This window comes from Meriones unguiculatus, chromosome 10 (genome assembly GCF_030254825.1).
Source record: "Meriones unguiculatus strain TT.TT164.6M chromosome 10, Bangor_MerUng_6.1, whole genome shotgun sequence".
In the NCBI taxonomy this organism is placed as follows: domain Eukaryota; kingdom Metazoa; phylum Chordata; class Mammalia; order Rodentia; family Muridae; genus Meriones; species Meriones unguiculatus.
The window spans coordinates 53,767,577-53,794,571 of NC_083358.1; the positions used below are offsets into that span (position 1 = coordinate 53,767,577).

The 26,995-nt window shown below is 48.4% G+C and overlaps 2 protein-coding genes across 7 annotated transcripts in view; one reads left to right on the forward strand and one right to left on the reverse strand.

Moving 5' to 3' along the window:
- Window positions 1-21,203, forward strand: part of Ak5 (adenylate kinase 5) — a 178,303-nt gene extending 157,100 nt beyond the window's left edge. The window contains exons 11-14 of one of the 2 annotated variants that reach the window (XM_060392486.1): window positions 4,102-4,265; window positions 6,308-6,424; window positions 11,518-11,709; window positions 20,594-21,203. In XM_060392486.1, the coding sequence (XP_060248469.1) occupies window positions 4,102-4,265; window positions 6,308-6,424; window positions 11,518-11,709; window positions 20,594-20,662 (542 nt within the window). In that variant the 3' untranslated portion in view covers window positions 20,663-21,203. Of the gene's footprint in view, window positions 1-4,101; window positions 4,266-6,307; window positions 6,425-11,517; window positions 11,714-20,593 lie in introns of both variants that reach the window. The other variant, XM_060392487.1, reaches the window with a different exon arrangement.
- Window positions 21,204-25,254: 4,051 nt separating this feature from the next.
- Window positions 25,255-26,995, reverse strand: part of Zzz3 (zinc finger ZZ-type containing 3) — a 65,679-nt gene continuing 63,938 nt past the window's right edge. For all 5 annotated transcript variants that reach the window (XM_060392480.1, XM_060392482.1, XM_060392479.1 and 2 more), the window contains 2 exons: window positions 26,713-26,813; window positions 25,255-26,471 (listed from right to left, as the gene is read on the reverse strand). In XM_060392480.1, coding sequence (XP_060248463.1) covers window positions 26,327-26,471; window positions 26,713-26,813 — 246 coding nt within the window. In that variant the 3' untranslated portion in view covers window positions 25,255-26,326. The remainder of the gene's footprint in view (window positions 26,472-26,712; window positions 26,814-26,995) is intronic.

The window sequence follows — 26,995 nt, forward strand, 5'->3', positions numbered from 1 at the left end:
GGCCTGGTGTCCAGCTAGGGAAAGTAGAGCTTCAGGGAAATGGATGAGCTTGGACCGGGTCACAGTGAGGACACACACAAGCTGAACAAAGAAGGAATGCAAAGACATCCCGGAGACAAGGGTGGAATGGCGTCGTGAACACTTAGTTCAACCGGATGTATCATGGCTGAAGGGGGACTGTGGGAAAATTTCCAGGCCAGTGTAGAAATACAGGCCTGGAACATGTTGCTAATGGTGGCAATGAGAACCCAGCAAACATTGTCCTTCACTCTACCTCAGAGAAACGCAATTCTGTGAGTTCTTAATTGAACTATCAGGTACACATTTGGAAGTTCATGCGTTCTCCATGGTCAGACATTTTTCCGTGATGATGTGCCCACATTCATTTCTGACTTTGCACTAGCTTTGATCTGGACCTTCATGTGCTCAGTGATATAACTCAGGACAGAGATGAGGGATGGGGTTTTGTTGGAAATGTCAGGAGCCAAGTATCATGGTTTTTCCTGAGAGAAGAGATGAGGAACGTTTATAGTGCAGTTATGGACTACAGACAGATCTGGGTCTCCTGCCACCCTCCCGGAAGTCTGAGACTTCTCAGATAGGAAGACTCAGCTCCAAGGCTGTTTGTGCTGGGGCTTATCAGTGTCACAGTAGTGACAGCCAGGCAATGTTCCCCTAATGAAGAGCTGTGTGAGTAGGCCTCAAGCTAAACCCCTGGAAACCCCCCGAGGGGACAAAAAAAATGTCAGCAGAGGACATTGCAAGCTGGGCTGTAGTTCAGTTCATAGTACCTCAGAGAGCATGAAGCCATGTGCTCAACCCTCAGCACCGAACAAACTGGATGTTAGGGCAAATCTTTGATCACTTGTAATCACATCACTTGGGAAGTGGAGGCAGGAGGACCAGAAGTTCAAAAATCATCCTTAGCTACATCAAGTTCAAGGCTAACCTGGACTGCATGCTATCTTCATGCTCAAAATCTACAATAGCAACCTATATCAGCTACGTATGTGTGTGTGTGTGTGTGTGTGTATAAATATATAACAGCATGAATTTGAAGTTCTTCCTAAAAGATGAACTTCATAACACCACTAGGTTAAACACTTCATTTATTTCTACTTATTGGAGAAAAAAAAAGTTACTCTGGTTTATGGAAATGTGATTATAACATTGGCTGTGAACTCACACAAATATGTGGTTTGGCTTTTTAAATGGCACCCGCTCTTTCTCAGTGATGCCTGAGGTGGTAGATGAAGCGCCGGGCAGGGAGAACAGAAACAGCAGTGCATGCCCAGCACTCAACACCAAGTGTCATCCAGCCGGTAGTACAGGCACTCGCTGGTGTTTGGGATGGTCTTCATCTGCCCGTGCATCCCAGTGCTGGACCAGAATGTGCTACACCACCTCCTGCCATCCCTCCCAAAGCCAGGCAACTGCCACAGTTGCTTAGGATAGGGTTCTCACCTTGAAGGGCCCAGGCTGAGAATCCAGGAGCTGCATTAAGGTGGGATTTATGAAAACTGGTGCAAGTCTGGCCCACAGAACGCCAGGTCAGGAAGGACAGCACTCACTCGGCTGGGCTTTTGGGGACAGACAGGGTGTGTGGAAAGCCAGGCCAAGTGTTTCCCCTGTTCCAAACAGGACAGCTTCAGGCTCACTTGGAAGGTTCCGTAGACATATCTTTTAAAATATCATTTGATATTGAAAGTAAGGATCTTTAGCCGGTGTAGTAGTGTACACCTTTAATACCAGCACTCGGGAGGCAGAGCTAGGTGGATCTGTGTGAGTTCGAGGCCAGCCTGGTCTACAAAGTGAGTTCCAGGACAGCCAGACACAGAGAAACCCTGTCTGAAAGGAGAAAGGAAGGAAGGGAGGGAGGAAGAGAGGGAGGGAAGGAGGGAGGGAGGGAGGGAGGGAGGGAGGGAGGGAGGGAGGGAGGGAGGGAAAGAGAAAGAAAGTAAGAAAGAAAGAAAGAAAGAAAGAAAGGAAGGAAGGAAGGAAGGAAGGAAGGAAGGAAGGAAGGAAAAGAAAGATCTTCCCTCTTTTTCCCATCAGGACTTTGATAGACCCCTTCAGCATAGACTCTCCTCTAGACCCTGAGCCATACCATGGGGGGAGGGGGGGTGCTGTGCACAGGTCTGCCGAGGGTGAGAGCCTAAACACGAGTGAGGTGGCAGCAGCTGTGACAGCCCTGGTCTTCCCCAGTCATGTGGCCGATGGAAAGCAAAGACCTTCAGTCTGAGATGGGCTTTTTCAGAAGAATTTGGTCCCATGTATCAAATGATCCTAGAGGGATCTCGGGCCCCCTTCCTATTTAAAAGGGCTAACCTGGGGGGAGTTAGTATGATGTGGAGAGGACAGGAGCTCCACAAGGACCAAATATATCTGGGCACAGGGTCTTTTCTGAGGCTGATAGTCCACCAAGGACTATGTATGGATATAACCTAGAACCTCTGCTCAGATGTAGCCCGTGGTAGCTCAGTAACCAATTGTTTTTTCCTAGTAAGGGGAACAGGGACTATTTCTTACAGGAACTCAATGGCAGGCTCTTTGCCCTCCCCATCCCCCAAGAAAGGAGCAGTCCTGCTAGACCACAAAGGAGGGCTTTGCAGCCAGTCCTGAAGATACCTGATAAAACAGGGCCAGACGAAAGGGGAGGAGGTCCTCCCCAATCAGTGGACTTGGAAAGGGGCAGGGAGGAGATGAGGGAGGGATGGTGGGATTGGGAGGGAATGAGGGAGCAGGATACAGCTGGGATACGGAGTTAATAAAATGTAACTAATAATAAAAATTTTTAAAAAGGGCTAACCTGGGACCCTGGTGAGCTATTAGAAATAGGATGGAAAGCTGTGCAGCTACCAGAAGCTTTCATGCTTTTTACAATAAGAAAATCGCACTTGCTCCCCACTTTGGAGCCAGGGGAAGAATCATGCCATTGTACAGGTTACTTAAAATTCCACACCGCCTGCACTACTGGCCCAAGAATGCTAAGAATCTGCAGCTGTTGCTTCTAACCGGGCAGCAGCGGCGCTCCACACAGCTGTTGTCAATTTGAGATGGAGAGTTTTAATTGCCTTTGTGTCGAGATTTATTAAATAACATTTCAGAGGGGCAAGCCTATAATTGTTACATTAGTAGGAGGCTGAAGGAAGGAAATAACTGGAGCACAGCATCTTTGCCTTGGAAGCCAAGTTAGAAAATATCTTTTTCACATGACCAGCCACCAGCCATCCTGGGGAAAGTTTCCAGGTAAACACAAGCGGCAGAAGTTCCATGGCATCCCAGAGCTCAGCTGTGACCCCTCTTAGTCATTTACCTAGAAGCGCTTCTTCCTCTGAGTGTCCTTCTCTTGTCCCTGTCCTCTCCCTTCCTATTACGGCTGGAAGCAAGGGTCACTGCTCGGAGCAAACATGCATTAGTGGACAGGGCTGCTCCTGTCCTGGGCTGCCTTGTCTCTGCTGGCCTCTGTAAGTGCTGTTTTCCTATTAGGTTTGGCCCACCCGTGCAATACCCTGGGGCGTCTGAAGCTCCCCATTCAGCTTCCTGCAGCTCTGTGGCTAAGCAGATGATGAACACGTGTATCCTTCCTGGCTTGCAGGCCACAGCAAGAAGCCTGAGAGGCCCTTCAGCTACAGAGGGTCGGGCGCTGACGTCCCTCAACAGCGTGCTCCACTGCCCCTCAACAGCGTGCTCCACTGCCCGAGAGAGCTGTGGTGCAGGCTGGAATCTCAACTGTAGTTTGCATTTTTTATTTCAGCTCTTCCCTTTACAGGAAGCTGTAATTAAGAGGCATGAGCAAGCGCGCACACATACACCCCCACACACAGATAACACACACATGCTCCAAGGACACCTTTGGCCACTTGGGAGCTGGAGAGCCACGTGGCCTCGGGTAGATCATCACAGCAGCAGGACTCGGGCCTCACTTGGCATTGTAGGGGGTAGGAGGGGGCAGTGAGCGGGCCTGAGCAGAGCACATGACAACTCTGTATCACTGTGAAACCCATTATTTCACACAGTGAATATCCATGAGAAGAGATAATTACTGTGTCCCCCAAAAGAAGGCAGTGGTCTCTAGATGCTTGTCTGATGTGTCCCAAGGTGGTCCCGGCTCCGGCAAAGGCACCCAGTGCGAGAAACTGGTGGAAAAGTATGGATTCACCCATCTCTCTACTGGTGAGCTCCTGCGCCAGGAACTGGCCTCAGAGTCAGAAAGAAGCAAACTGATCCGTGACATCATGGAGCGTGGAGACCTGGTGCCCTCGGTAAGTGGAGCGCACACACACACACACACACACACACACACACACACACACACACACTGCCACCGGCAGCCAATCGGCTGAGCTGTGGCAGGCTGGCTCACCAAGACAAAGGCACCCTGAGGACCCAGACACAGATGTGCTTTCTCTCCTGAGTCCCGAGTCAGGCTGGGCCATGCCGATGACCACCTGCCTCCCGAGCTGTTCCTTGGGCAGCCCCTGAAAGCCAGCCTGGTTCGTGTGCTTCAACCTCCCCTTGAGTAAAAGTCCAAAAAACACAGGTATGGAGAGCTAAAATCAGACACCTCCAGGAAAAAGTGTGTCCTTGGAGAGGGAGGGAGAGAGAGAGAGAGAGAGAGAGAGAGAGAGAGAGAGAGGCATTTTTGTGCTGATTGTCCACATGACTGACTCTAGAGTCACCTAGGAGACAGGCCTCTGAGCATTGCCTGTCGGAGAGGTATCTTGATCAAGTTCACTGACTGTGGATGGGTCCATTGGCTGGGCGGGGGGCCCTTGTGCTAGTCATTTTTCTGTTGCTGTGATAAACAGCAGGACCAAAAGCAGCTTACTGGGGGAACAGATCACCTGGCCTACAGGCTGCAATCCAGTACTGAGGAAGCAAAGGCAGGAGGAGCTCGAGGCAGGAACCTAGAGCAGGAACTGAAGCAGAGGCCAAAAAAGAGAGCTGCTGGCTGGCTTACTCCCCTGGCTTGCTCAAGCCTGCTTTTCTGCACAGCCCAAGCCCACCTGACTGGAATAGCACCCTCTGCTTTGGACTGGGCCTCTCACATCAACTTACAATCAAGAAAATGCCCAAGACTTGCCCACAGGCCAATCTGATGGAGGCAATTTCCTCAGTTAAGGCTCCCTGGGCCCAGGTATGTGTAGGTTTATGTCAAGTTGACAAAGAGCAACCAGCACAGTTGTGGACTGTAGAAGACAATGAAAACAAACAATGTAGCAGCAGTATGCCCCTCTCTCTGCTTATTACCGATTCATTATAAAGTGTGTGTACGTGTGTGTGTGTGTGTGTGTGTGTGTGTGTGTGTGTGTTTGTGTTTCAAGGCCAGAGGAGGATGTTAGGTGCTCCCTCTATTGTTCCGTACCTTACTGTTTGAGATAGGGTTGCTCACAGACCTGCAGCTCACCTTTTGGTCAGGCTGGGAGGTTGGGAGCTCTTGGGATCCACCTGTCTCTGCTCCCAATACTGTAGGTCTAGGAACGTGCTACTGCACCTGGATTTTTAAGGTGGATCCTAGGACTCTGAACTCAGGTCCTGTGCTTCCACGGCAAGCACTCCTACCCACTGAGCCGTGTCTCCATCCTCCAAAAATTATTCCTTAAAGATCTGTACCACGTAGCACCATTTCCTGCTCTCACTGTGCTGTCTCCCACACAGCTTCTCCCTCAGGGCAGGCTGTGGCTCAAGCTCCCTGTGATGGCTCATTAGCCTCAGTGTGTGTTCTTCATCCTGCATTCTCTAGTGAGCATATTTGCTTCTCACAGAGCCTAAGTGGCACGCCCCGACAATCAGGCCACCCTGTGGCAAAAAGCACCCTGGTGTGCCCTGGCCCCTTGTCCTGCTTTGTGCGCCTGCAATCTTTAGTTATCATACATTCCTTTGTGTGTCGTTCTGTAGAATGTTTTCTGTCGAAGCACTGGCACTGGAGTACATTCTAAGCAATATTTCAGTTGCCCCTAACCTGCCGTGATGCCTTGTTCATCCAGCTGCTTCTGTGTGAGACAGGACTAGCATGTCTTATGGGGCGTGAGACGCCGTGTTTGAAGACTTCTTAGTTAGAGAACAGCAGAAAGGACAGACCCATAAATAAACCCTCACCCGTGGAACAGTGACCCAGTACTGACTGAAAGACCGACCTACACTAGGGACATTAGGGTGGGGGCAGGAGGTGGGGGTAGGCCTCATGAAGGTTGGCCCGAGAGATCTGCTGTTAACCTTACCCAATCCTTCCCTCACAGAAGAACGTGATTCGGGGGTATGGGGGTGCTGCTGGGCCCCATGCTGACCACTCTCTTTGCTGTAGGGTGTCATCCTGGAGCTGCTGAAGGAGGCCATGGTGGCCAGCCTGGGCAACACCAAGGGCTTCCTGATTGATGGCTACCCCCGGGAAGTGAAGCAAGGCCAAGAGTTTGGACGAAGGGTGAGCTGATGTTAGCAGTGTCCATCCAGAAGAGAAAAAGACACCACTGAGCTTAGGGGATAAATTCAAAGCCTTCTCTTTCCTGGTAACACCGACCAGGTCTTTCCATTACAAAAACAGGAAACTTACACATTGTTTTTTTTTTTCAAAGATGACCTATAAAGATAGGGCAGGAATGGCCTAGTGATAAAGCAGTGGTCAGGCTTGCTAGGTCTTGGACTTGCTGGGTTTGGGGTTCAGAGTTGCTCTTGCTTCATTCATTCTCTCCATCTCCGGGTTTCCCCACTTTGTGCTGGTCTATTCTTTTCTTCTTCCTGGCTTATCTTCTCCCATTTCAGTAGCCTCACAGGAAACTCACTCTGTTTTGGGGAGTCAGGATGTCCCACAAAAGACCCAAGGCTTCCTTTTCACCCTTACTCACCGAATCACTGTAACAAGGGAAGAAAACAGAGTCTGCTGTTAGACCCAGCTAGAGAGGCCAATGGTGTTCAGCCACTCACACTGAGAGGGAAGACAGTCACCCCAGGGGAAGAGGGACACGTATGCACAGAATCCAGGGAAAGGGACTCTGCGAGGGCGGGATCCAGAACGCACACCACTCCCTCCACAACCCTGTGTCATCCCAACTTTGTGCCCTCCTAGTACGGTGAGTGGCTCAGGGCCAGCGGGCACCACAGGAACATAGGAGCTAACCACTGTCAGAGCTGCCAGACGGTGACCTGCTTGGCCAGGCCCTGGTACACCCTGGACACCTTGCCAGCAATTCCCCAAATCCAGCCAAGTGGGGGCAGTGATTATATTTGTTACACTAAGACTGACTCCAGAACCTACAGAAAAGTCAGGCGGATGTGGCTACTGTTTCATTCTACAGCATTTTCATCTGAATATGTGAAGTGACTTTATAGGTGGGTAGGAAAGAGGAAAAGCCACCCCCAGGGCTTGGTGGGCCAGCGCCTGGCCACACCTCCAGTGTGGAGCACCTCATGAAGGTCCTCACCGTGCTCTCACCCCAGCCACACAGATGGTGACAACCAATGAAAGGACAAAGATCTGAGGTCACCCAATTCCATCCTCTGCTAACACTGCTGCATACAGGATGGGGACTAGAGAGATGGCTCAGTGGTTAGGAACACTGGCTGCTTCTGCAGAGGACCTGAATTTGGTTCCCAGCACCCACATGGTCACCCACAACTGCCAGTAACTGCAGACACTGGGTACCTGACTTTCCCCTGACTTCCATGAGCACCAGGGTGCCCATGAAGCTCATCATGGAAGCAAACACATCTACATAGAACAGGCACACTCATACACATACATACATATACATAGAATAGGCCCATGCATACGCATACTACATAGAACAAGCACATGCATACACATACACACACATACACAGGCATACACATAGAACAGGCATACACATACATACACATATACACGCATACACATAGAGCAGGCACACACATACACAAACATTCACATACACATAGAACAGGCACACACATACACATACCACACAGAATGGAAACAAGCAAACGTGTGAGCAGGTAAATGTAAGTGGCTTCTGAGTGACAGGCACACTTAGCAGAGGGTGTCATAGCTGTCTTTGCTGAGGACAGAGCCTGGCAGTGCAGCTCATGCCCTGGCTTACGTGTTCAGGGTATAGAAGTCTTTTCTTGAAATTGCTCTGAGAGGTGTTAGAATAATCTTGAGACCCCCACGATGCCAATGATAAGTATTGTAAATGTAGGTGTCTCTTATCCCCATCCCTGTCTAGGAAAAATTATCATCTGAGTTCTTCCTTTGGAGCTTTTAAAGCTAGGTCTGATGGCAGATCTCGGGTTAAATGCCCGCAGAGTTCCAGAGTGTGCTCAGTCGTGAGAGGCACCACTAGAAGTGGAGAGACGCAGGCATAGCCAAGCGACAGCCCCTGACCACATGCACCCCAGGTTGGCGACAGATGTAGCCCAACAACATGGTGACATGTCACAGTGTCAGGAGGTTGGAAGCCTCTGGATTTCCTTCCACGTTGGCATCCTTACAGCCTGGTGAGGGCTGCTGCAGAGGAGCACGGACAGGACACTGAGTGTTCCCTCACCTTCCCACACAGCTCAACATTCCTGCGCCATCATTTCTTTCTCCTCTGCCCAGAACCCAGGCAGTGTGGGCTTGAGGCTCCCGTCACAGCTCCCTCCCACTGTGATCCCCACAGTGGTCTGAAGCCCCTTCAGTCCCGGAAGCATGTCACTGGTGGGTGGACAGTTTCGGTGCCCATCCCTACTGAGCCAGTGACCTATAATCGAAGTCAGTCTTTACCTAGCGCTTCAGGAAATGCCAATGGCAGCTGAGCAGCTATGCGTGAATCACGCAAGAAGCCTGCAAAGTGAGCGCCTGCCTCAAATTTAAAAGGAACAAAGATGTTGCCCACACAGGAAGGTGCTTGACATGAGCACCATAAAAAAGCAATTTCCTCAAATATATATATATATAAAGCTGGTTGTAATCCCAGCACTTGGGAGGCAGAGGCAGGCAGATCTCTGTGAGTTCAAGGACAGCTTGGTCTATAGCATGAGTTCCAGAACAGCCAGAGCTGTTCTAAAACCCTGTCTTGAAAAAAATAAGTTTAGGAGGCTGGATCAAGGGGGCTATGTCTTCTTGCAGAGGTCACAGTTCAGTTAGCAGCACTCACATCAGACAGCTCCAGGGTATCTGACGCCCTCTTCTGGCCTCTGAGAGCACCCACACCATGTGTGGCCTACAGGTGCATACACATAATAAAAATGAAACTTTAAATGTTCAGGTATTAATTAAAATGTTACTATATAATCAAAACTCAGTGTATACACAACTCTCAAAAAACTATCACATTTTCAAGAAAAAATATGTAAGTGATTTGGGTCACTTCCAGATGTAATTACTGTGTGCCAGCTGTGTTCATGGATCCAGGAGAGCCCAAAGAACCAACTTGGCAGGGAAGCCTCTTAGACACGGGGTGTGAAGGCTGCCCTGTGCAGGTGTGATGCCTGAGACCCCATGCCTAACAAGCCCCAGATTGTGGGCTGGTGATTACCCCCAAGCTTTGTGTGTTGAAACAAAGTCTCTGCCTGCTCTTTATGTTGGCCCAGATGGTCTTTTAGGGCCGGCTCCAGCTTGGATACAAAGACCCTCTCTTTGTGACTAGTGAATCCTGAGTTATCTTTTCTGTTCCCAAGAGTGGCCTGGAAATAGTCTATGTAGGACAGGTAGACACTGTTTCGGAGCTAGCCGAACCACCAACTGCCTCCCAAGCTTGCCCTCTGCTGGTGAACAGGGTTGTTTTCTTCATGTACAAACGCTCCTCAGAAAAGCAGGGCCTGTTCAGGGGTGAGTTAGGCTGCAAAGGCCAGACTTTAGAGATGTCACACTCTGTTCCTCACGCCCTGTGCTTTCCTCGGGAGTGCAGATCAGTGTATCGTCAGCACTTTCTACAGAATCAGGCTCCGGTGTGTGGCATGATTCTCTAGAAACCATTGCTTTCAGCCCCACAGGCACTTTCCCCAGGGGGCTAGCACGCCTCCTTTCGCCCGTGCCCTGAACATGCCAGGCTGGTAGGGTGCAGGGGATGGAGATGATGTCTGTTGACCAGGCATGGTGAAGTGCAGCTGGTACATCCCAGTGATGGCAGGGACAAAAGGACATTTGAGGAGATTCCTGAGGAGACAGAGAGCCTGCGCTCACAGGGTCACCATCATCCCTTTGTGGAGACATCTTAACCTCCTTCAGTGTGTAGGACTTGGGACTAGCAGACCTGTAACCCCTGCACACCCAGGCTCCAAGGCAGGAAGGGAACAGAGCAGCTTTGAACATTGCGCTGCATGCCAACAGTACATGTGCATTGCCCGCTTAACCCTGCTGGGGTCTCCTCACGGGCAGCCTGGAATTTAAGGTGCAGCAATGTCAGGTGGGAATTCTAATGAGTGATCCGGTCCGGTCAGGCAGTTTAAAAGAACAATTTGCTTTTGTCTCTCATAGTTCTGCAGTTCAGTGGGCTCAGCTGCTGGGTTCTCCCACGAGGTCCCCACTGTTGTAGTGATCAGGTAGTGGTTACGGCTGGCATGTGTCTCTGGAGCAGGGCTTGGGCTGGCTAGCCTGGCATTTCTGCCCACTGGCCCTCACACTGCTAGCTGAGATCCTCTCACTCCTTGGCAAAGTCAGAGGAGTTGAACAGCATAGAAAGTAGCTGGTTTTCCTTATAGTGAGTATTATACAAGACCAGGCAAAAAAGGGAGTTTCTTGTGGTAAAATTATATGTGTACCAAATGTTTAAGAATTAGTTCCTTTTATAATTGATTATCAGCAAATGTTTAATTTATATGGCTGTTCTATGTATTTGTCCATGTTAGGCAGTGTAAAAATTACTTAGGCGAACAAGGAAAAAGTCTAAGAAGCCCTTATCCACGTCTAAGAGCAGGGAGCCTCACCCCACTGTATTCCATTGCTCAGGCACTGTATGGCAACAGCAGGCCAAGCTCGGCATCACAATGGAAGGACAGCACTCAAGTGAAAGGTGGCACGGGATTAACAAAATCCACTTTGAAAGTAGTTACAGCGGACTTCTGTCCTGGCTCCAGCCTGTGTGTGCCTGGCCGCTATGCTCCCCCGCTCTGTAACCTGCACACCCGGAACAGGGTGTTCTGGGCGGCGGGAGGAAGACATGATGGTGGCATGGAGGCGGGGACTACCAGCTTTGCCTCAGTAGGTCAGGGAGGACTATGCATAGGATCAACATACACACACTTGCATGTACATGTGTGCACATGCACATCACCCACACATGCACTTGCACACACACATACATGTATAAACACAGGCATGCTTGTGCACACACCCTTGCCCTGAGTGTGAAGGACAGACTGGCTGCACTAGGCATCATGTGAACTGACCAGAAAGCTGAGCAGGACAGCGCCGGGAGGCAGCAGGCGGTGAGGGCCCCTCTGGACCACCACCACACCACGCAGTGCAGGGCACTTGAGAGGAACCCGCAGCCCCAGGCATGGCAGGGCTCCCAGCCCGTGTCTGGCCCCCTGCTGACCTGCTGTGCTCCTCCTCCCCAGATTAGAGAGCCCCATTTGGTGATCTGCATGGACTGCTCGGCAGACACCATGACCAGCCGCCTCCTGCAGAGAGAGCAGAGCGGCCGGCACGGGGAGGACACTGCCAACACAATTGCCAGGCGCCTGGAGGCCTACCACCGCGCATCCATCCCCGTTGTCGCCTACTATGAGACAAAAACACAGCTATGGAAGGTGAGCACATCCTCCTGACCAGCGGCTGGCTCTCTTCTCTCCCAAAAAGAGAGAGAGCGCAGAGTCAGGCTTTCTTGTGAGACCTGGGAAGCCTCGTGCAGTTCCAGGATGGAGATCAAACCCTGAATTGCTTGCTTCAGTCACTACTATCCTGGTCAGCATTGCACACATGAACATAGGGGGGAGGTGTGGGCACAGTGGCAAAGAACTATTATCCCAGCACTCCGGAGCAGAGGCAGCAGATCTCCGTGAATCCAAGGCCGACATTGTCTACATAGAAAAAAAGTTGAATATCTGTTGTCAGATGACCATAAGAACGTGGTCATTAATTTGTAGCTGGTGCCATGGTAGCTGCTTAAACCTCTTTTTCCAAAACAAAGACAAGTTCAGGGCCTGAAACACGAGCTTGTAACCCCAGCTGGTGGGGAGGCTGAGACAGGAAGAGCTCATGTTCAAGGCCTGCCTAAGTAGCTCACTGAGCCTTGGTCTCAAGACAAAGGGCCTGAGGAGCTGGGAGCACAGTTCAGTGCCAGCGTGCTCACCTAACACACGTGAGGCGGAAAGTTCACTCACTTGCCTGTGACATTAAAAGCCAGAGGGGGCTGAGGAAATGGGTGGAGAGGCATGCAAGAACACAACAAAATGGAGCCAACGTGCCCACGGTGGTTGAGGGAGCCTGGGCTTCCTCCCCCCACTGTCTGAGGAGGAAGGATCCAGAAGGTAAGGTGAAGGGAAGCTACTGGGGAGCTGCAGAAGTGAGCAAGGGCCAAAGCTGGGGAGACACAACAAAGGGGTACAAGGGCCCAGTCTGCTTCCTGCTATTCCCAGGCCGGCAGGCACCGGTCAACCATAACAAAGTCATCTCCAAGGCTACATCATCGATTGCTTGGGTTAAACTACTGAGAGTGAACTGGAACCCCCTAAACCAGTCCATGGTCCGCTCTTTTTAGAAGGTGCCTCCCGATCTAACCCCAGAATGCTCAGCTCTTTCTGGAGTGTTTCCTGCACCACTATTTGCCATTTAAAAACAAAACAAGAAATCCGTAAAGATTTATATCTTTAAAAAATAAGCAGGCTGGAGGGTGGCCAAATGGGTTAAGGCATCTGCCACCAAGCCTGCACCCCTGAGCTTAGGTCCTTGGACCCTCTCAGTAGAAGGAAAAGACCAACTCCTGCAGTCCTGCCTCTCAGCTCTGCACCTAGCCCTGAATAAGAAAAAATAAAAGATGATAGATAGATAGATAGATAGATAGATAGATAGATAGATAGATATGTATATATGTATATATAGTGTGCATTTGCATGAATGGACTGGAGAATTCTGGGCTGGGGCTGGAGGCCAGCACCTCATGAAAGCGCACCGGCTTGCTCCTCCAGAGAACACAGGTTCAATTGCTAGCACCAACATGGTGACTCACAGCCATCTGTTAATTTGAGTCCCAGGGAATATATCTCCCTCTTCTGGCCCCCATGGGTACTGCATGCACGTGGTACACAGCAAGAAATACAGTTGATGCCCCAGGTCCCGCCTCTGAGAAAAAGGTATCGGACGGGTCTGATGCTCTTTGGGTGGATGACACCTAAATGAACATCAGTACAAAGTCCCAAGTTATTTCTAATATCAGAGATCAGACCTCTACTCTTGCCTGATGCGTCTAAAACAAAAAGGGGGAACTGTAGAGAGCTGCGGAATGCTATGCCTTAAAGATGGAGCTGGTTTCCGCCTTCCACCTTCCCGATGGTGAGTGCTCTCTGTCAGGAACAATTCCACATCTGGCTAAGGCTGAAGATCTGGCTTGCTTCCATGTATGTGGACCTATCTGCATTGCCCACGTGGCACGCCTGGGTTGGCTACCCAGAGGCTATTTAAGCTGTGGGCTGGCTTTCCCCAGGGTCCGAGGATTGTTCAAGGTTCCTGAATAAACTGCATTGAAAAAAAAAAAAAGAAAGAAAAAGAAAAAAAAAGAAATACAGGCAATACAACCATACACATAAAAATAAAAAAAATAAATTCAGGGCTGCATGAACCTTTGTTAGGCCAAATCATCTTAGAAGTTTTCCATTTTGTGCTTCCGGGAAGAGCCAAGGGATTGTGCAGTAGAAGAGAACTTCTACCTCAATCCTGAGACTGGAGTAAGCCAAACATCATCTAGAGTTTATCCCGATTCAGAATCAGAAAATTCCCTTCTCTCTTAACTGTCTAAACTTAAACCTACAGACTCACAGGGCAATGGCTCATTGACAGTGAACTAGTGGAGTTAAAAAAGGAATCTCACTTCTGCAGTCCTAACAATCCTGTCACTCCAAGAAATCCCACTCCCAGGCCTCTCTGGCTCATCTCTCCGGCTTCCCCTTCTTGGGGATGCTGGCCACTGGATCCACAGAGAAGTGATATTCATGGTCTACTTGGTCAGCGTTGAAAATGGACTCCAGAGGACAGAGGGGAGATGGTGCTTGCTTCCACCGCCTCGCCAGGTCTGCACACAGGATACACTCCAAGCCTAGGTGTATGTGGGGTCGGGGCCATTCATGGCATCTGCTTCCCATCTCAGAAAGCAACTCGGGGAGCCACACAGCCAGTTTCTCCTTCCATCCAGTCCTGTAGGCAGCTGCCATCAATCCTCACGCTCTTCTTCCTGGGATGTATGGGCCTCAGGGCAGAGGCCCTGGGGTGAACTAGCCCAGGCAAGGGAGAGTTTGTCCACGTGGGTGAATGTACTGCTACATGAGTAGCTGGACATGAAGCACTTGGGGGTTAAAAGTGTCAATGCCGACCAGAGATTGCTGGAAACACTGCTCTCAAGAGTCCCAGGCCAGGCTTGGAAGGCCTGGCAAGCCATGTTGCTTACAGCTCTTCCTGATATAAAGTGGGCTGACAGGAGCCACTGGATTTCTTCCAGCCTGTTAGTCTATGATTCTCAGAGGGAGGAAAAGCTTCCCCCACAAGTTGTAAAGGAATACATGCTTATTCTTGAAAATATAGAAGACCCGTTTCTGAGGCCCACCACTCACCCAGGGTCCTGACGTGCTCTCTGGAGCACTGACTACACAGGACACAGCCTGGACACACGGGGGTGTGGTCACCCGTGTATCCTAGCTGGCCTAAGCACACAGCACAGAAGGTGGTGGAACGGACACCAGCCCCAGTCCATCTGACAGTTGGGTTGGTTCCAGAAGCCCACATCAAACACACATCGGCAAGACATGAGAACCAAAGATGCAGCTCAGGAAGCCACTAACTTCAGCACCACATCCACAGACAAGGACGAGCAAAGGAAAGAGCAGCCACCGGGGCCACCCACCTCGCTTCCCACATGCTGGCCTGTAAAAAAATGGCTTTCTTTGCACTCATCAGGGCATCCTCACTACAGGGTTCCTATCCAGTCTCAAGACCCGCAGAGGCCAATTCTTCATCAGAAGCCAACCCGCTCATCTTACTCTCCACTAAACACACTAGGACATGCGGTTTAACTCAGATTCAGGACCAGAGTCCTTGGGGTGAAGGAAATCATGAAACCCCTCTTGACTGCCGCAGTACCAGGGCCATGCTCACTCGCGGCGGAGGCCAGCCCACCTCCCACCTGCTCACTGGGAGTCTTGCTCTCCCTCTGCTAACCCCGTGAACTCTCATCTGTTCTAGAGGGCATGGAACCCGGGTATCTTGTTAGCTCGCTGTTTTAAGCGAACTGAGCCTAGAATTGGGACAAGTATGCTGGGCCTGGTGAGGCATGCCTGTAGTCCCAGCACTCAGAAGCAAGCGTGCTTCAAGGCCAGCCTGGGATGCATAGCAGGTTCAAGACTACCCTGGGTGACGTGACTCCTTGTCTCGTTGTGCAAAATGAAGTACCTCACAGAGCTTAGCTCTGTGTATGGAAACTGGTTACGTCTCTTTTCCGGGCGGCTATAGCCGAAATAGAAGAGCCGCTTATTTTTCTTTTAAAATTCTCTGTGGGAACTGATATGAACAGGGACGTCTTCGGGACAAAGGGAAGGGCTAACGGAACCTGGGAAGAAGCAGAGGAGACAGCCAGAGGACAGGAAGTGCTCCGGCCGAACCTGCTCCTCTGGCTTCTTTCACTCCATGAAACTGCACTGCTGAAATCTCCTATCTCACCCCAGACACCTCAGAAAAAGAGGCTGACTGTGTGCCGACAGACCTCGACAGCACAATAAGGATGGATTGCCAAAGGGTTTCCCTCACCCTAGCAAAATGGCTGCTTTCCACCGGGAAAGCCAACAATGGCAATTTGTTTGTAAACTTCCAGGCATTTGGACTTCACAGAAGCAAACACCACAGCATGAGTCTCTGAGGAGTAATTTTCTTTAATTAAAAACAAAAACAAAAAGAGAGAATAATCCCCATATTTAGGTATGACGCAAAATGAAGAAGGTATTACATGGAAACTGAACTGGGCGGGGATACTGTGAAAACTCTAAGGTACAGTGCCAGCTCGGCCTCCCACCCGTACCCCACACTCCACACACACACACACACACACCAGCTTGAGTATGGTTGGTCAGAAAAATCCCAAGGATTGCCCTTCAGAGCTGGTACTCAATGGCTTTCTCTGTGGAAAGAGGGTCACCCAGTTTATCCTCGAGTGACGCCCAGGGTACCCCTCCAGAAATGGGCTGCCCTTCAATGGCCCCTGCACGGAAGGGGACTGCTGCTCAGGAAACAGTCTTCAGCCAACTGGTCTATTTTGTTTTAAGCCTCTCAGCCTGACTCTAGGGGCTCGATGCTGAGAAACGACCTTGTCCTCAAAAACAGCTGTCCAAGCAGGGAAGGATGAAGGGCCTCTGTTCTGCTGGGCAACCTGGAGAACCTCTGTGAGCCTCCTACACAGATCAGTTTTAGCAAAGACTGCTAAATCAGCACTCCCATTCCCACCATGAGTAATTCCTCACCCCCAGCATCTCTCAGGGGATGGCTCATCACTCCAGCTTGTCCTGTTAGTAACAGGATAAAGGTTGACCTTACATTTCCTATATGGGGGAAGGGGTTTTGAAATCCTGATCTTTCTGTATAGGCATGGGCCACACCTGACTTATCTTCTGCAGAAATTGTTAGGTGGGGTCAGCTAGCAAACATCCCTTGCCAGTGCCCGCTACCTCTTAGTAATAAGGTACTTAATGGCCCCCAGCCTGCTCCTTGACTGTACATTCCTATTTGCCTATGCTATGTTCAGAACTGACCTCTGTCCTGCAAGATCCTCTTGCCAGGGTCCCTAGATTACTGGCTGTGAACAAAGATGGGCCAGTAATTGGTCTCTGCAGGATCACAGGAATGGTACACACAAACACACACTAATCTTTTTAGAGACTGATAATTGCCTCATGGTAAACTTTTAAGCCCATCAATCTAGAGCACAGGAAGTTTAAGGCTAGACTGATCTACACAGAGGGTTCCAGGACAGCCAAGTTGACAGAGTGAGACCCTGTCTCTAAGAAAGGAGGCAGACTTGACCGGCACAGAGCATCAGAGCAGAAGCCAAACCTGGAGTTTGCTCGGCTCTAGTTTAGTCCCTTCATATAATGTCAGAAACAGGTCCTAGAGCCAAGGTCAAAGCCCTGAAGTGTGCTGGGGACAACAGGCTTGGGTGTGTGACTAGGACTCTCTGCTCTACTTCTGCTTCTGGAAGGTCTTTGTGCAGCCTCTCTACCTCTCCTGCACCCCTCAGGAACCTTTACGTGTCTGCTTCCACAGAACAGGTGCATCCATTTATAGCTTGCCTTCCACTTCCCATTTCACCTTCATTCCTTGACCCCCGCCCAACCGTCCAGACATTTTAAACTAGCTGATCGATAATGACACAGTTGACAAGTGTCAAACTTTAGTTTAGTCTGATCCAAGCCCTGCATTTCCTTGGCTAAGTGCACTTGGGCAATGCACATCATCTTTGAGTCACATGCCCTTCCGGCCACTGTTGTGCTCAGTTACCTAGGTGTCACTTGTGTCATTGTAGCCGTGTTTATACTCTCAGAGGGTGTCTCTGTAGTCCCAAGCCCTGTACTTCCTAACATCGTGAACTCCCGCTGAATTTCCCTTCCAATGAGCCTTGGGCTTGTAAACTGTTGTCTCTTGTCTGTAGGCGTGCTGTCTCAGCATGGACTATGCTGGCACTCAGCAAATCCCAGGCTCCCCACAAGGATAAGCAGAAGGAGACCAAAGAGTAGGCCGGTCCTGTGAGGGACCTAAACACAGGAAAGGCAACCCCTGGTCCCAAGGCAGAGCCTCTGGCTCAGAGGGTGAGCACTGAGCACTGAAAGAGATTAAGTATTATGTTCACCAAGGGACTTTTAGAATGTGTACACTTTGAAGAGTAAGGTGAAGCCTCAAACACCCATCAAACCAGCCAGAACGCAGACTCAGAAACCCCACCACCTTGCCCCACTCCTTGGAGACCATTCTCCTCCATGAGAACAACCACAATCCCTCCTGTGATGAGGCATCTGTCTTTATGCTTTGATCACCTACGTATGGATCAATGTAACCTCGCTTTGTTTCTGATCACATATATGCAGTGAAAATCCCCATTCCTGTATAAATTCATTGTGGATTTGTGATGTCAGTACATGTCAGGCACAAGAAGGTCAAGTTCAAGGTCACTCTCTGTTACAGGAGGCTAGCCTCAGATACTTGAGACTCTATCTCAAAAAGGAGAAAAAAAGAGAAACAAAGATTAATAAATACAAATAGTGCTAAATATATTTCTTGGGGCATTAAAAATATAAAACTGATTTCTGGTTGGAAAATTGAAACTAATGAAGGTAGACAATCTCAAAGTTGCCCCAAATGGCCCTTAAGAAAATTGGCTCCTGTGCACCCATGTTTGCCGAGGTACTGTCCACAATATTCAAGTTATAGAATTAGCTTGGGGGCCCACCAATGAATGGATAAAGAAAATGTACTTCATTCAAGCAGAAAGAAGGAAATACCACTTGTATACAGGGAAATGAAAGAACTGGAGAGCAGGCTCAGTACTCGGAAAACAAATATTGTTTGTTTTCTCTTGTATGTATAATCAAGATTCTAAAAATAAGACCTTAAAAGGGGCCTATATTTGGAAGAGGGAGGTGCCAGTGGGGGGGGGTGAGGGAAGAGAGCTATCTGTGACTGAGGTGTGCCGCATGCAATTGTAAAGACGCCATGGTCAAACCCATCATTTAGTACAAATCACCTGAAAAATGTGTTGACTGTGCACGGAGCCTCCAGGAAGGCGCTGCTTTGCTATACAGAGCTTGGGCTTAAACACTGGCCTTTGTGCGTTATGACTGCTCCTCCCCATCCTCACCCCCATCACCTGCCGGATCCGAGATCACCTTCTGATATGCTTCCATTTATTAACATTTAATGAGCCTCTGCCCCATGGCTTCAAGCCCTCAGAGCATGCTGCTCTCTAGTCACAATCTGCCCAAATTTGCCCACAGCAGCCTTGAGAAACTTGAGTTCCACAGTCCAGTCGCAGCACACAACTGGTGGCTCCAGCTTGTACCTGCTACTCATGAGACCAACATGCCGTTTCATCAAGGATGGCTGCTGGGTGGCTCGGTTCCTCTTTAAGCAGTAATGCCCACATTCGTTCTCCTAACCTAAGCAGGGCCGTGTCTCCTAACCTAAGCAGGGCCGTGTCTAAGGCATGCTCCCAGCATCTCCAGCCTCAGCCTTCTGAACTATCCCCAGCAGCTGGCTAGCTATCCAGGAAGCCATGCCCTTCCTGTTCCATCTGTTACTGGCTTCCTCCATTGGTGCATCGTGTCCTCAAGAACTCCGCCCATAATATATTTGCACACCAGGTCTGCTTTCTCCTCTACATTCCTGCTCCCAAGCCCTAATCCAGGTTATGTTCCCAGCCTGGTCTAAGTGCTTTAACACATTCAGAACTCTCAGGGTAACACCAAAGTGTTCATTGGTTTCTAACAATACTTAGAACAACGCTCTCGCTTTGCTTTTGTGATGTTTTAGAGCACTTAAGAGGCTCACAGAAAAATAGAGGAGCTCCCAACACCCTATACCCAAATACAACCCCTTCAACTAGCAATGCTGCCAACAGGCCATCTGTCACACTAGATGAACCTATACATACCCAAAGGCAATGGCTGACCACAACACCTGTTGTGTACTGTCTGTTTGGACAACCGTGGAATGTGCGGCAACTGCAGCAGAGCAGCGCTGTAACTGCTCTTTCCACTGTCAAGGCTGGACTAGGCAGTATGTGCCCCGCTCAGAATGGCTTACCACACATTTAAGTCTCTTCGTGTCTTCATTCCAGCTCATTTCGCCTCGATGCTAAGTGACCTACATTACTCATCTAGGTACCTGGTAACATTCGAGTTTTGCCAATCGTGGAGAATGCTGTGCACACGTGTACACACATGTGCAGGTCTGGGGGTATTCGATGTTAACTTGAAAAAAGCTGCTAGAGGGGGTATTTGAAGTGCAGTGCCTTCCAAGTGGATGCACCAGTTTTTCTCTATCGTTAGCAATCCAGTTCAAGTTGTTTCACATCCTAGTAAGGATTTGGTGATGTCAGCCATTTTAATAAATATGTAGCAATGCCCTCTCATTTTAATCTCGGGATATACATCTTGCTTATTTTGGAGACAGGATCTCATTGGGTACCGTTGGCTGGCCTAGAGCTCCTTATGTAGATCTTGAACTCAGAGATGCGCCCTCCTGCGTGCTGTGACTAAAGGCAGACTCCACCACACAGGCACCTGCTTTTTAAGTTACCACTTTTCACTTTAGTCTCTGTGTCTGGGGGGGGGGGTGGGCACTGTTTTAATTTGCTGAGCAAAAGCAGATAATCGTGTTTCATAATTAAAAAAAAAAATCACATTTAAAAGCAGGCCAAAAGGATAACTCTCTTCCTTTCAAATACAGGTGAATGCAGAGGGAACACCAGATCAAGTTTTTCTCCAGCTCTGCACAGCTATTGAGTCAGTTTTCTGAAGAAGATGCACAACTTTCAAGTGGACACAAAGGAGCACGAAACTCACCCCTTAATACATTTCTCTGTTCCCACCCCTACCCACCTTGGCCAGCTGTTTCCTCGCAGCGAAACTCATGGGAGAGGGTTCTGGAAATCGGGCAAGGTATTCTCAGACTGTCCACCTTTCTCCTCCACTCCGGCACGCTTTTTTTCTGTCACCAGGTTGTACCTCGGAGCACAGTCTAGATGTTTGCAGGGCAGGGCCTATGCCAGGGGGGCCCCGGGGCCAGCTGATGTCTGATGTGTACAGGGAGAACACATCCCTAATTCTCCGTCCCAGCCTCCTTCTCACTGATGTACTTGTTCCCCCTGGATGTGGGTCGCTAGCATGGGGACAGGCTTGGATACCTCCTCTGATATCCACTGCTTCTCCCAGTTCCCAGGGGTCTGGCAGAGCCCCGGTGGGACTTTTAAATGCCCTGTGGAGCATTTGCAAGGCATCAAGGCAGCAGTACTTGATAGAAATGTTTCAAAATATGGTATTATCCAGCTCCTCCTAGAGAGCAACACAGGGCAATGAGTGCCATCCATTTTGGGGACGCTAGCTGCGTGGACGTGTCCTAAAAAGCTAACAACGCTGGCCAAGTGTACAAGCTGCTCTTCCCTCCATGCAGCAGGACGCCTGGGCAATTATGTAAATTAGCACCAGAGGCTGGTCAGAATGTACAAGTATGAAAGATGATTCGTTACTTCACATACTGGACAAACCACCTGGTAGTTTTGGTTTGAGGTAATTACTCCCTGACATACTGCCAAATAAAAAGGAAGGGCAGTATCACAGCTCACCTGGGAGGGCACGCGAGGGCACCAGTGTCCCACAGCTCCTGTGCTGTGTCTGTTTCATGGGCCCACTCCAGGGGTTAGCGCTACCACACCAGTCAAGTGTGCGTGTTTTATGCTGAGTTGTTGAACTGGAGCTGCTTGTGTCTTCTGAAATATCTGCATCTTGTGCTCAATCATTACGCAGTTTGGTTTGCATGATTCTTTTCCTCAATGAGTGAGCAAATACAGATGTTTCCAGAACAGAACTGTATTTTTAAAATCATTTTTTCCCCTCAAAAGTTATGTACAAATGAAATAAATGGAAGCCAGGATAACTCTTTCTCTATTTATTTGTAACTCACATCATTCTGGAAAGCATTTGAAAGCTTTCATTCCAAACAGAAGCAAACACAGTAATGGTTTAAAATTATGATCCACTTATATGATTTGAACTTTGGCCATAGACCGGATCTGAGCTATTACAGAGAAATTGTTAATGTATTCATGATACATGGTCCATTTCAAATTTCTTTTTCTCTAGCACTGGTTCCTAAACAGAAATATAAGTGTGTGCTAGACAAGAAATTAAGTTTCTTTGGTTACAATTAGGCCTCTACTACCAGAAAGGGTGCGTTATGTTCCCAAACTCACACAGCTGTCAAATGCTTACACTACCCCAAGCTGTTACACTTGACAGGGGAATATCTGAGTATCTGAGCAAAGATGAGAAGTGCTGTTACAGGATGAAAACTTAATGAGTGACTTTGTAGGAGTTAAGAGTCTCCAAACACACACACACACAAACTGGCAAACACTGCGCCCACAGCTCCATGTGAGGAAACAAGGCAGCAGGCAGGCAGGGGAGCCAGCTGGGACTCCACAAGGTAGCTGGCAGCTACTTTGGAAAACCTCAGCAGAAAGCAGTACCTGGGAATGCCAATCAGCTTTCTACAGAGCAGCGGAGCACACAACTGCTCCTGTGAATGGCTCCAAGTGATAGCACAAAGTCACAGATTTTAAAAAGAGTGGACCGTAGCAGTTTCTGCCTAGCAAACTGCTGTGTAAGACAAATGCAAACTGCCTGGCTATGACCCATGCTCAAGGCTGCACCTGACCTGGTACTGTGCCCTCCCCAATGCCATCACCTGGACCCTTCTTTTCATTCATTTGTCTCAAGCCACACTGCCGGTCTTCAAAGCTGCTAGAGGAGACCCAGCTCTTCCACGACCCTTACCACTGGCATCCTCTTGCCTCTTCCCTACAGAGGATCCACACAGCTAGTTCCCACACTCCAGGCCAATTACCTTTGCCATTCAAGGTTGCTCAGCCCATTCAATCTAAAACGATACAGCTCCTCAGACTCCTATTTTACTTCATTTTTCTTCAGAAATTATCTTACTTAATTAGGGAATTATAGGTTTATTTGCACATCGCTGCCTTCTGTTAGTCTATAAGCTCTACAAAAGCCTGGATTTTCTATTACAGGAGTCCCCACACATCTGTTACTACTGAGAACTCACATGCTTTAATTCTCAGTGTCTTCACGGTTCCCCCATACACAGTTAGCAATGCTGCAAATCAGCAACTAGTTCCTAGAACCGCTTCACTTCCCTAACAGGGACCAGGACCCAAAACGTCACTGCAAATATGACTGAGTCCCAGCCACTATGCATGATCTGACTGGCTAAGCACGCCCTACAAGTAAAGCTGGATGCCAAGGCTGTCCATGAAGGCACGCCAAGGGGTCTCCTGCAACAGGCTTTCCAGGAGTCATGGCACGTCATGTACTGGGCCCCACCACCTCTACAGAAAGAGTGTAACTTACCAAACACTGGGTCACGCAACCGGCAAATAGTTATAGTCTGTTAAAAAGTCAGCGCCTAGAGACACACACATAAACTGCTCTCATGAAGCTTAACATGACACAACTCACAAATCAACCCATTTAACAGATGGATAAACTGTGGGATCATATGAAAACTAAAACTCTACAGTTTAAAAGGGTTTAAAAAGGGTAATGCAATGGAAACGAGCTGTTTCCTCCAGTACATCCAGAATAGCCGGTTGTAAAACCTGGTTATCCAGGTTTACGCAGCTATTTAAGGGAACTTTTACAGAACAAGACATCTATTACAGCACTGCGCCATCATCTATCTGTCAGCCTTTAAAAACGGTCCTACCACCTCAGTAAACTTTTCTGTGATCTGATGGACGTGAGAGTGGCGAAGAGCCAAGGAAAACCAGGGGTCGGGTGAGAGGCAATGGAGAGGCACGTGTGCTCCTGTGAGTCAGTGCTGGGACACTCTGGTGCTTTTCCTGGCCACACACAGGCCCCAGGTTTGTATTCTAGCAATGCATGAGAAAAGAGCACGAGAAACCAGACTGCCTCACAGTAGCGGTGCTCTTGCTTGGGAAACCAAGCGGGACAAAGGGAGCAGCCCTGCTCAGAGACAAGTCTCATCACCTCACTAACAATATGACCTGGGAGAGTCAGTTAATTTTGTTCTGGGTAGCTCTCTCATGAGAACAGGGTACTCAAGGAACCTGCTTCACTGGGTTGAGAATCCAAGGAGCAGCCACCTGCTGGCTTGTGTGCAGCAGAGGCCGCATGAGAAGATGCTAGCGGAGCATCGTATTAAAGGGAAGCTCCTCTCTCCCTAACCTTGGAACAGCGGCTTCTGGTGTTATTAAACGTTCCTTCTGCGGTAGCAAACAACTTGAGCATCGTACCTGACGCACGGAAACACTAACACTGCTTCTCAAGCATAGCTATCAGTGGCCTGTCAGCAACCAGTACTCCTTGGTAGAGAGATGGAAGGTCTCCTTGTGCAAAGAATAAGCCTGCCCACTTCTGCAACCCTCAAGTAAAAACACAAGAAAAACATTCCCATCAAGCCATGGTGATGATGTGCTCAGAGCCGAAAAATCCAAAATCCAAAACAAACACATCTTCTCTTCATACAGGGAAAACCCACATTACTACCTCAGTCTCAAAATCTTTGCCTTCAAGTGTGTCTGTCTGCTCTGCTGACCCCACAATCACATCCCTCACTTCCCCTTCCAGGGTGGATTTCACCTTTACGGGATGTTTGGATCTGACCTGCTCTCCAAAACTGACTGTATGCTATGGATGAGGGAAGACCCTGGCACCTTACAGTTTGACTGCTGTTCCTTCACTAGCAGCCCAGAGATAAAGGCCTGCTGGCTTTTCTTTCTATAACAATAGACTGCATCAATATGACCAGCGATAATCAATATATTACTTACATTTCTCTTTTCCATATTTAAAATTCTATGTCTTTCTTAATCAAAAAGTTCAGGGTAGATTTTAATACCTTGCTGAGTACTGAAGAGAATTAGTAAATAATGTTCCCTGAACGTAAAAACAGAAAAGCAAAGATAAAACTTGACAAGTATCAGTACTCAACTTACCATCGAATATACTATCTTTTCTTTGTTGATAATTTTTGGAAATCAACTGTTTCAATACATGGGAACTTAATTTTATTAAGAAAAAAAACCTACTAGAATAAAAATTTCGACATACATTTAGGTTCCACATCTGGACATTGGTCAGCATCCCTAATGTGCAGTGTTTCAGCACACTAGATAAGAACACTAACACCTTTAACAGGTCTCAAGCTCACACTCTTCCACAATACATCTTCACCCTTCATAAAGAACAGAAAACAAATACAGATGGAAAACAGACTTTTAAATAATAAATTCTACTTTAACACTTGAAGAAAAAGAAAATCCAAATTTGACCCAAAGGAAGCCACAACAAGTATTCTATAATATAAACAAACATATCCACATACTTTATTTCTCACAGTTCTCCTGACAAATGAACAATATTCAAGAACATACTGTATACACAGATAAGAAACATACAAAATGTTTTAAATGATGGACAACAAAATCCAGCAGTATAAAAGAATGCTTGTGAACTCTGCTCACTGTGCAGACTACATTTAATCACTCGTTAAATAGTAATAAAAATACAATCTTTTATGGATTTTGTGCAGACTACAAAAGAGGAAAAATTATCACCATATATATGATTTTCATATTAGGCAGTTTTCTTTGACGAGCTGCACTGACAACTCGAAATACAGAGGCAGAAGGCTGTGTATTTTAAAGGGTTAATGTTGTGAATCAGAGTTTACACAGTTACTACCACTGGCACCGTTCACCATAGTCTGTACACATCACATGATCATCTTATATAACATGACATTTAAAAAATATATCTGCATGACAACTTTATGACATTCACACCCCTTGAGCTGGTTAAAGAAGCAAAGCCACCACTACCTCGTGCTTTGCTCTTAGTAAGGACAGTTCATCGTGATTAAAAGTTAGGTACCAAACCGCTAAGCAGCTCCTGTCCCCTGAAGGCCATGCGTGGCCACCGGACAGTGAGCTCTTTAGAGTACACATCCTAGAAGCAAACACCATCATTGGTTAAAACTTTGTAAGTCTGTTCTGCGCTGAAAACTATCTTCACAAACTGAAAGCTACTAAACTGATTTAATATAAATACTTTGTCTGTCATTATCATGTGTGACCGAGGTCTTTAAAGCCTTTGGAATTCACTCTGGCATTAATGCGAGCTCTCGTTCCCATCTCACCCACTTAGGCCCACCACCCACAGGGCTTTGAGGTGGTGGTGAAAACCTCAGCGGGAAACGCTCAGCTCAGCAGGAATGCTCAGCTGCTCATCCACAGCACCCGGTGCAGAGCTGTACTTGATGAGAACACTCGGGGAGCGCTCACGCTGCGAGTGTGCAGACTGTGCACACCACCAACAATGACGTCACTGCGGTGTTGACCAGGATTAGTGGCGACACTCTTCCATGTCATCTGTTGGCTGGGAAGTAGTTGGGGTCCAGATAACTATAACTGGTGCCTTGGGACACACAGTAGTCTCTGTCTAAGAATGTCTCTGACTTATAAACAGGTTCTAACTGGTGATCTTCCTTGTGAATATCTGTTTCATGCGGGCTGCAAGTAGAAAACACAGACAGATTCATCAGCATGTGACTCCACACGCATTTTCATCTGCCCCTCCCCAAATCTTCTCAGTTAAATTACTCTATTAAAATGCTTTAATAGAAAGCTGCTTGAGATGTGATGTGATTTAAGGAAGATTTTAACTGCTTAGAGTAGAACCTAATGCATAGAAGCATAGTTATGCTTTAAAGTACACTGCTTCAGGTTCTTGTCTCCAAGATAAAACACTTACCAGTCTGAACAAGAGTCACAGAAATCCAAAGACATTTCTGGAGGACAATCCTGGCAGTGCCACCGGACCCCCTGGATAGGTTCTACACCACAGTTATCACACTGCAACAGATGCACAAGAGTTCTTGGCTACGTTTCTTTTTTACTAGGAAGCACATGATCTAACAAGGACACACCCCACCCTGTAAGCTGTCCAGTTCTTTAACACACCAGTATAAGTTCAGCAGAATTCCCAGAGAAGTAAATAAAGGTTCATCCACTCAACAACCGACTACTGGGAAATG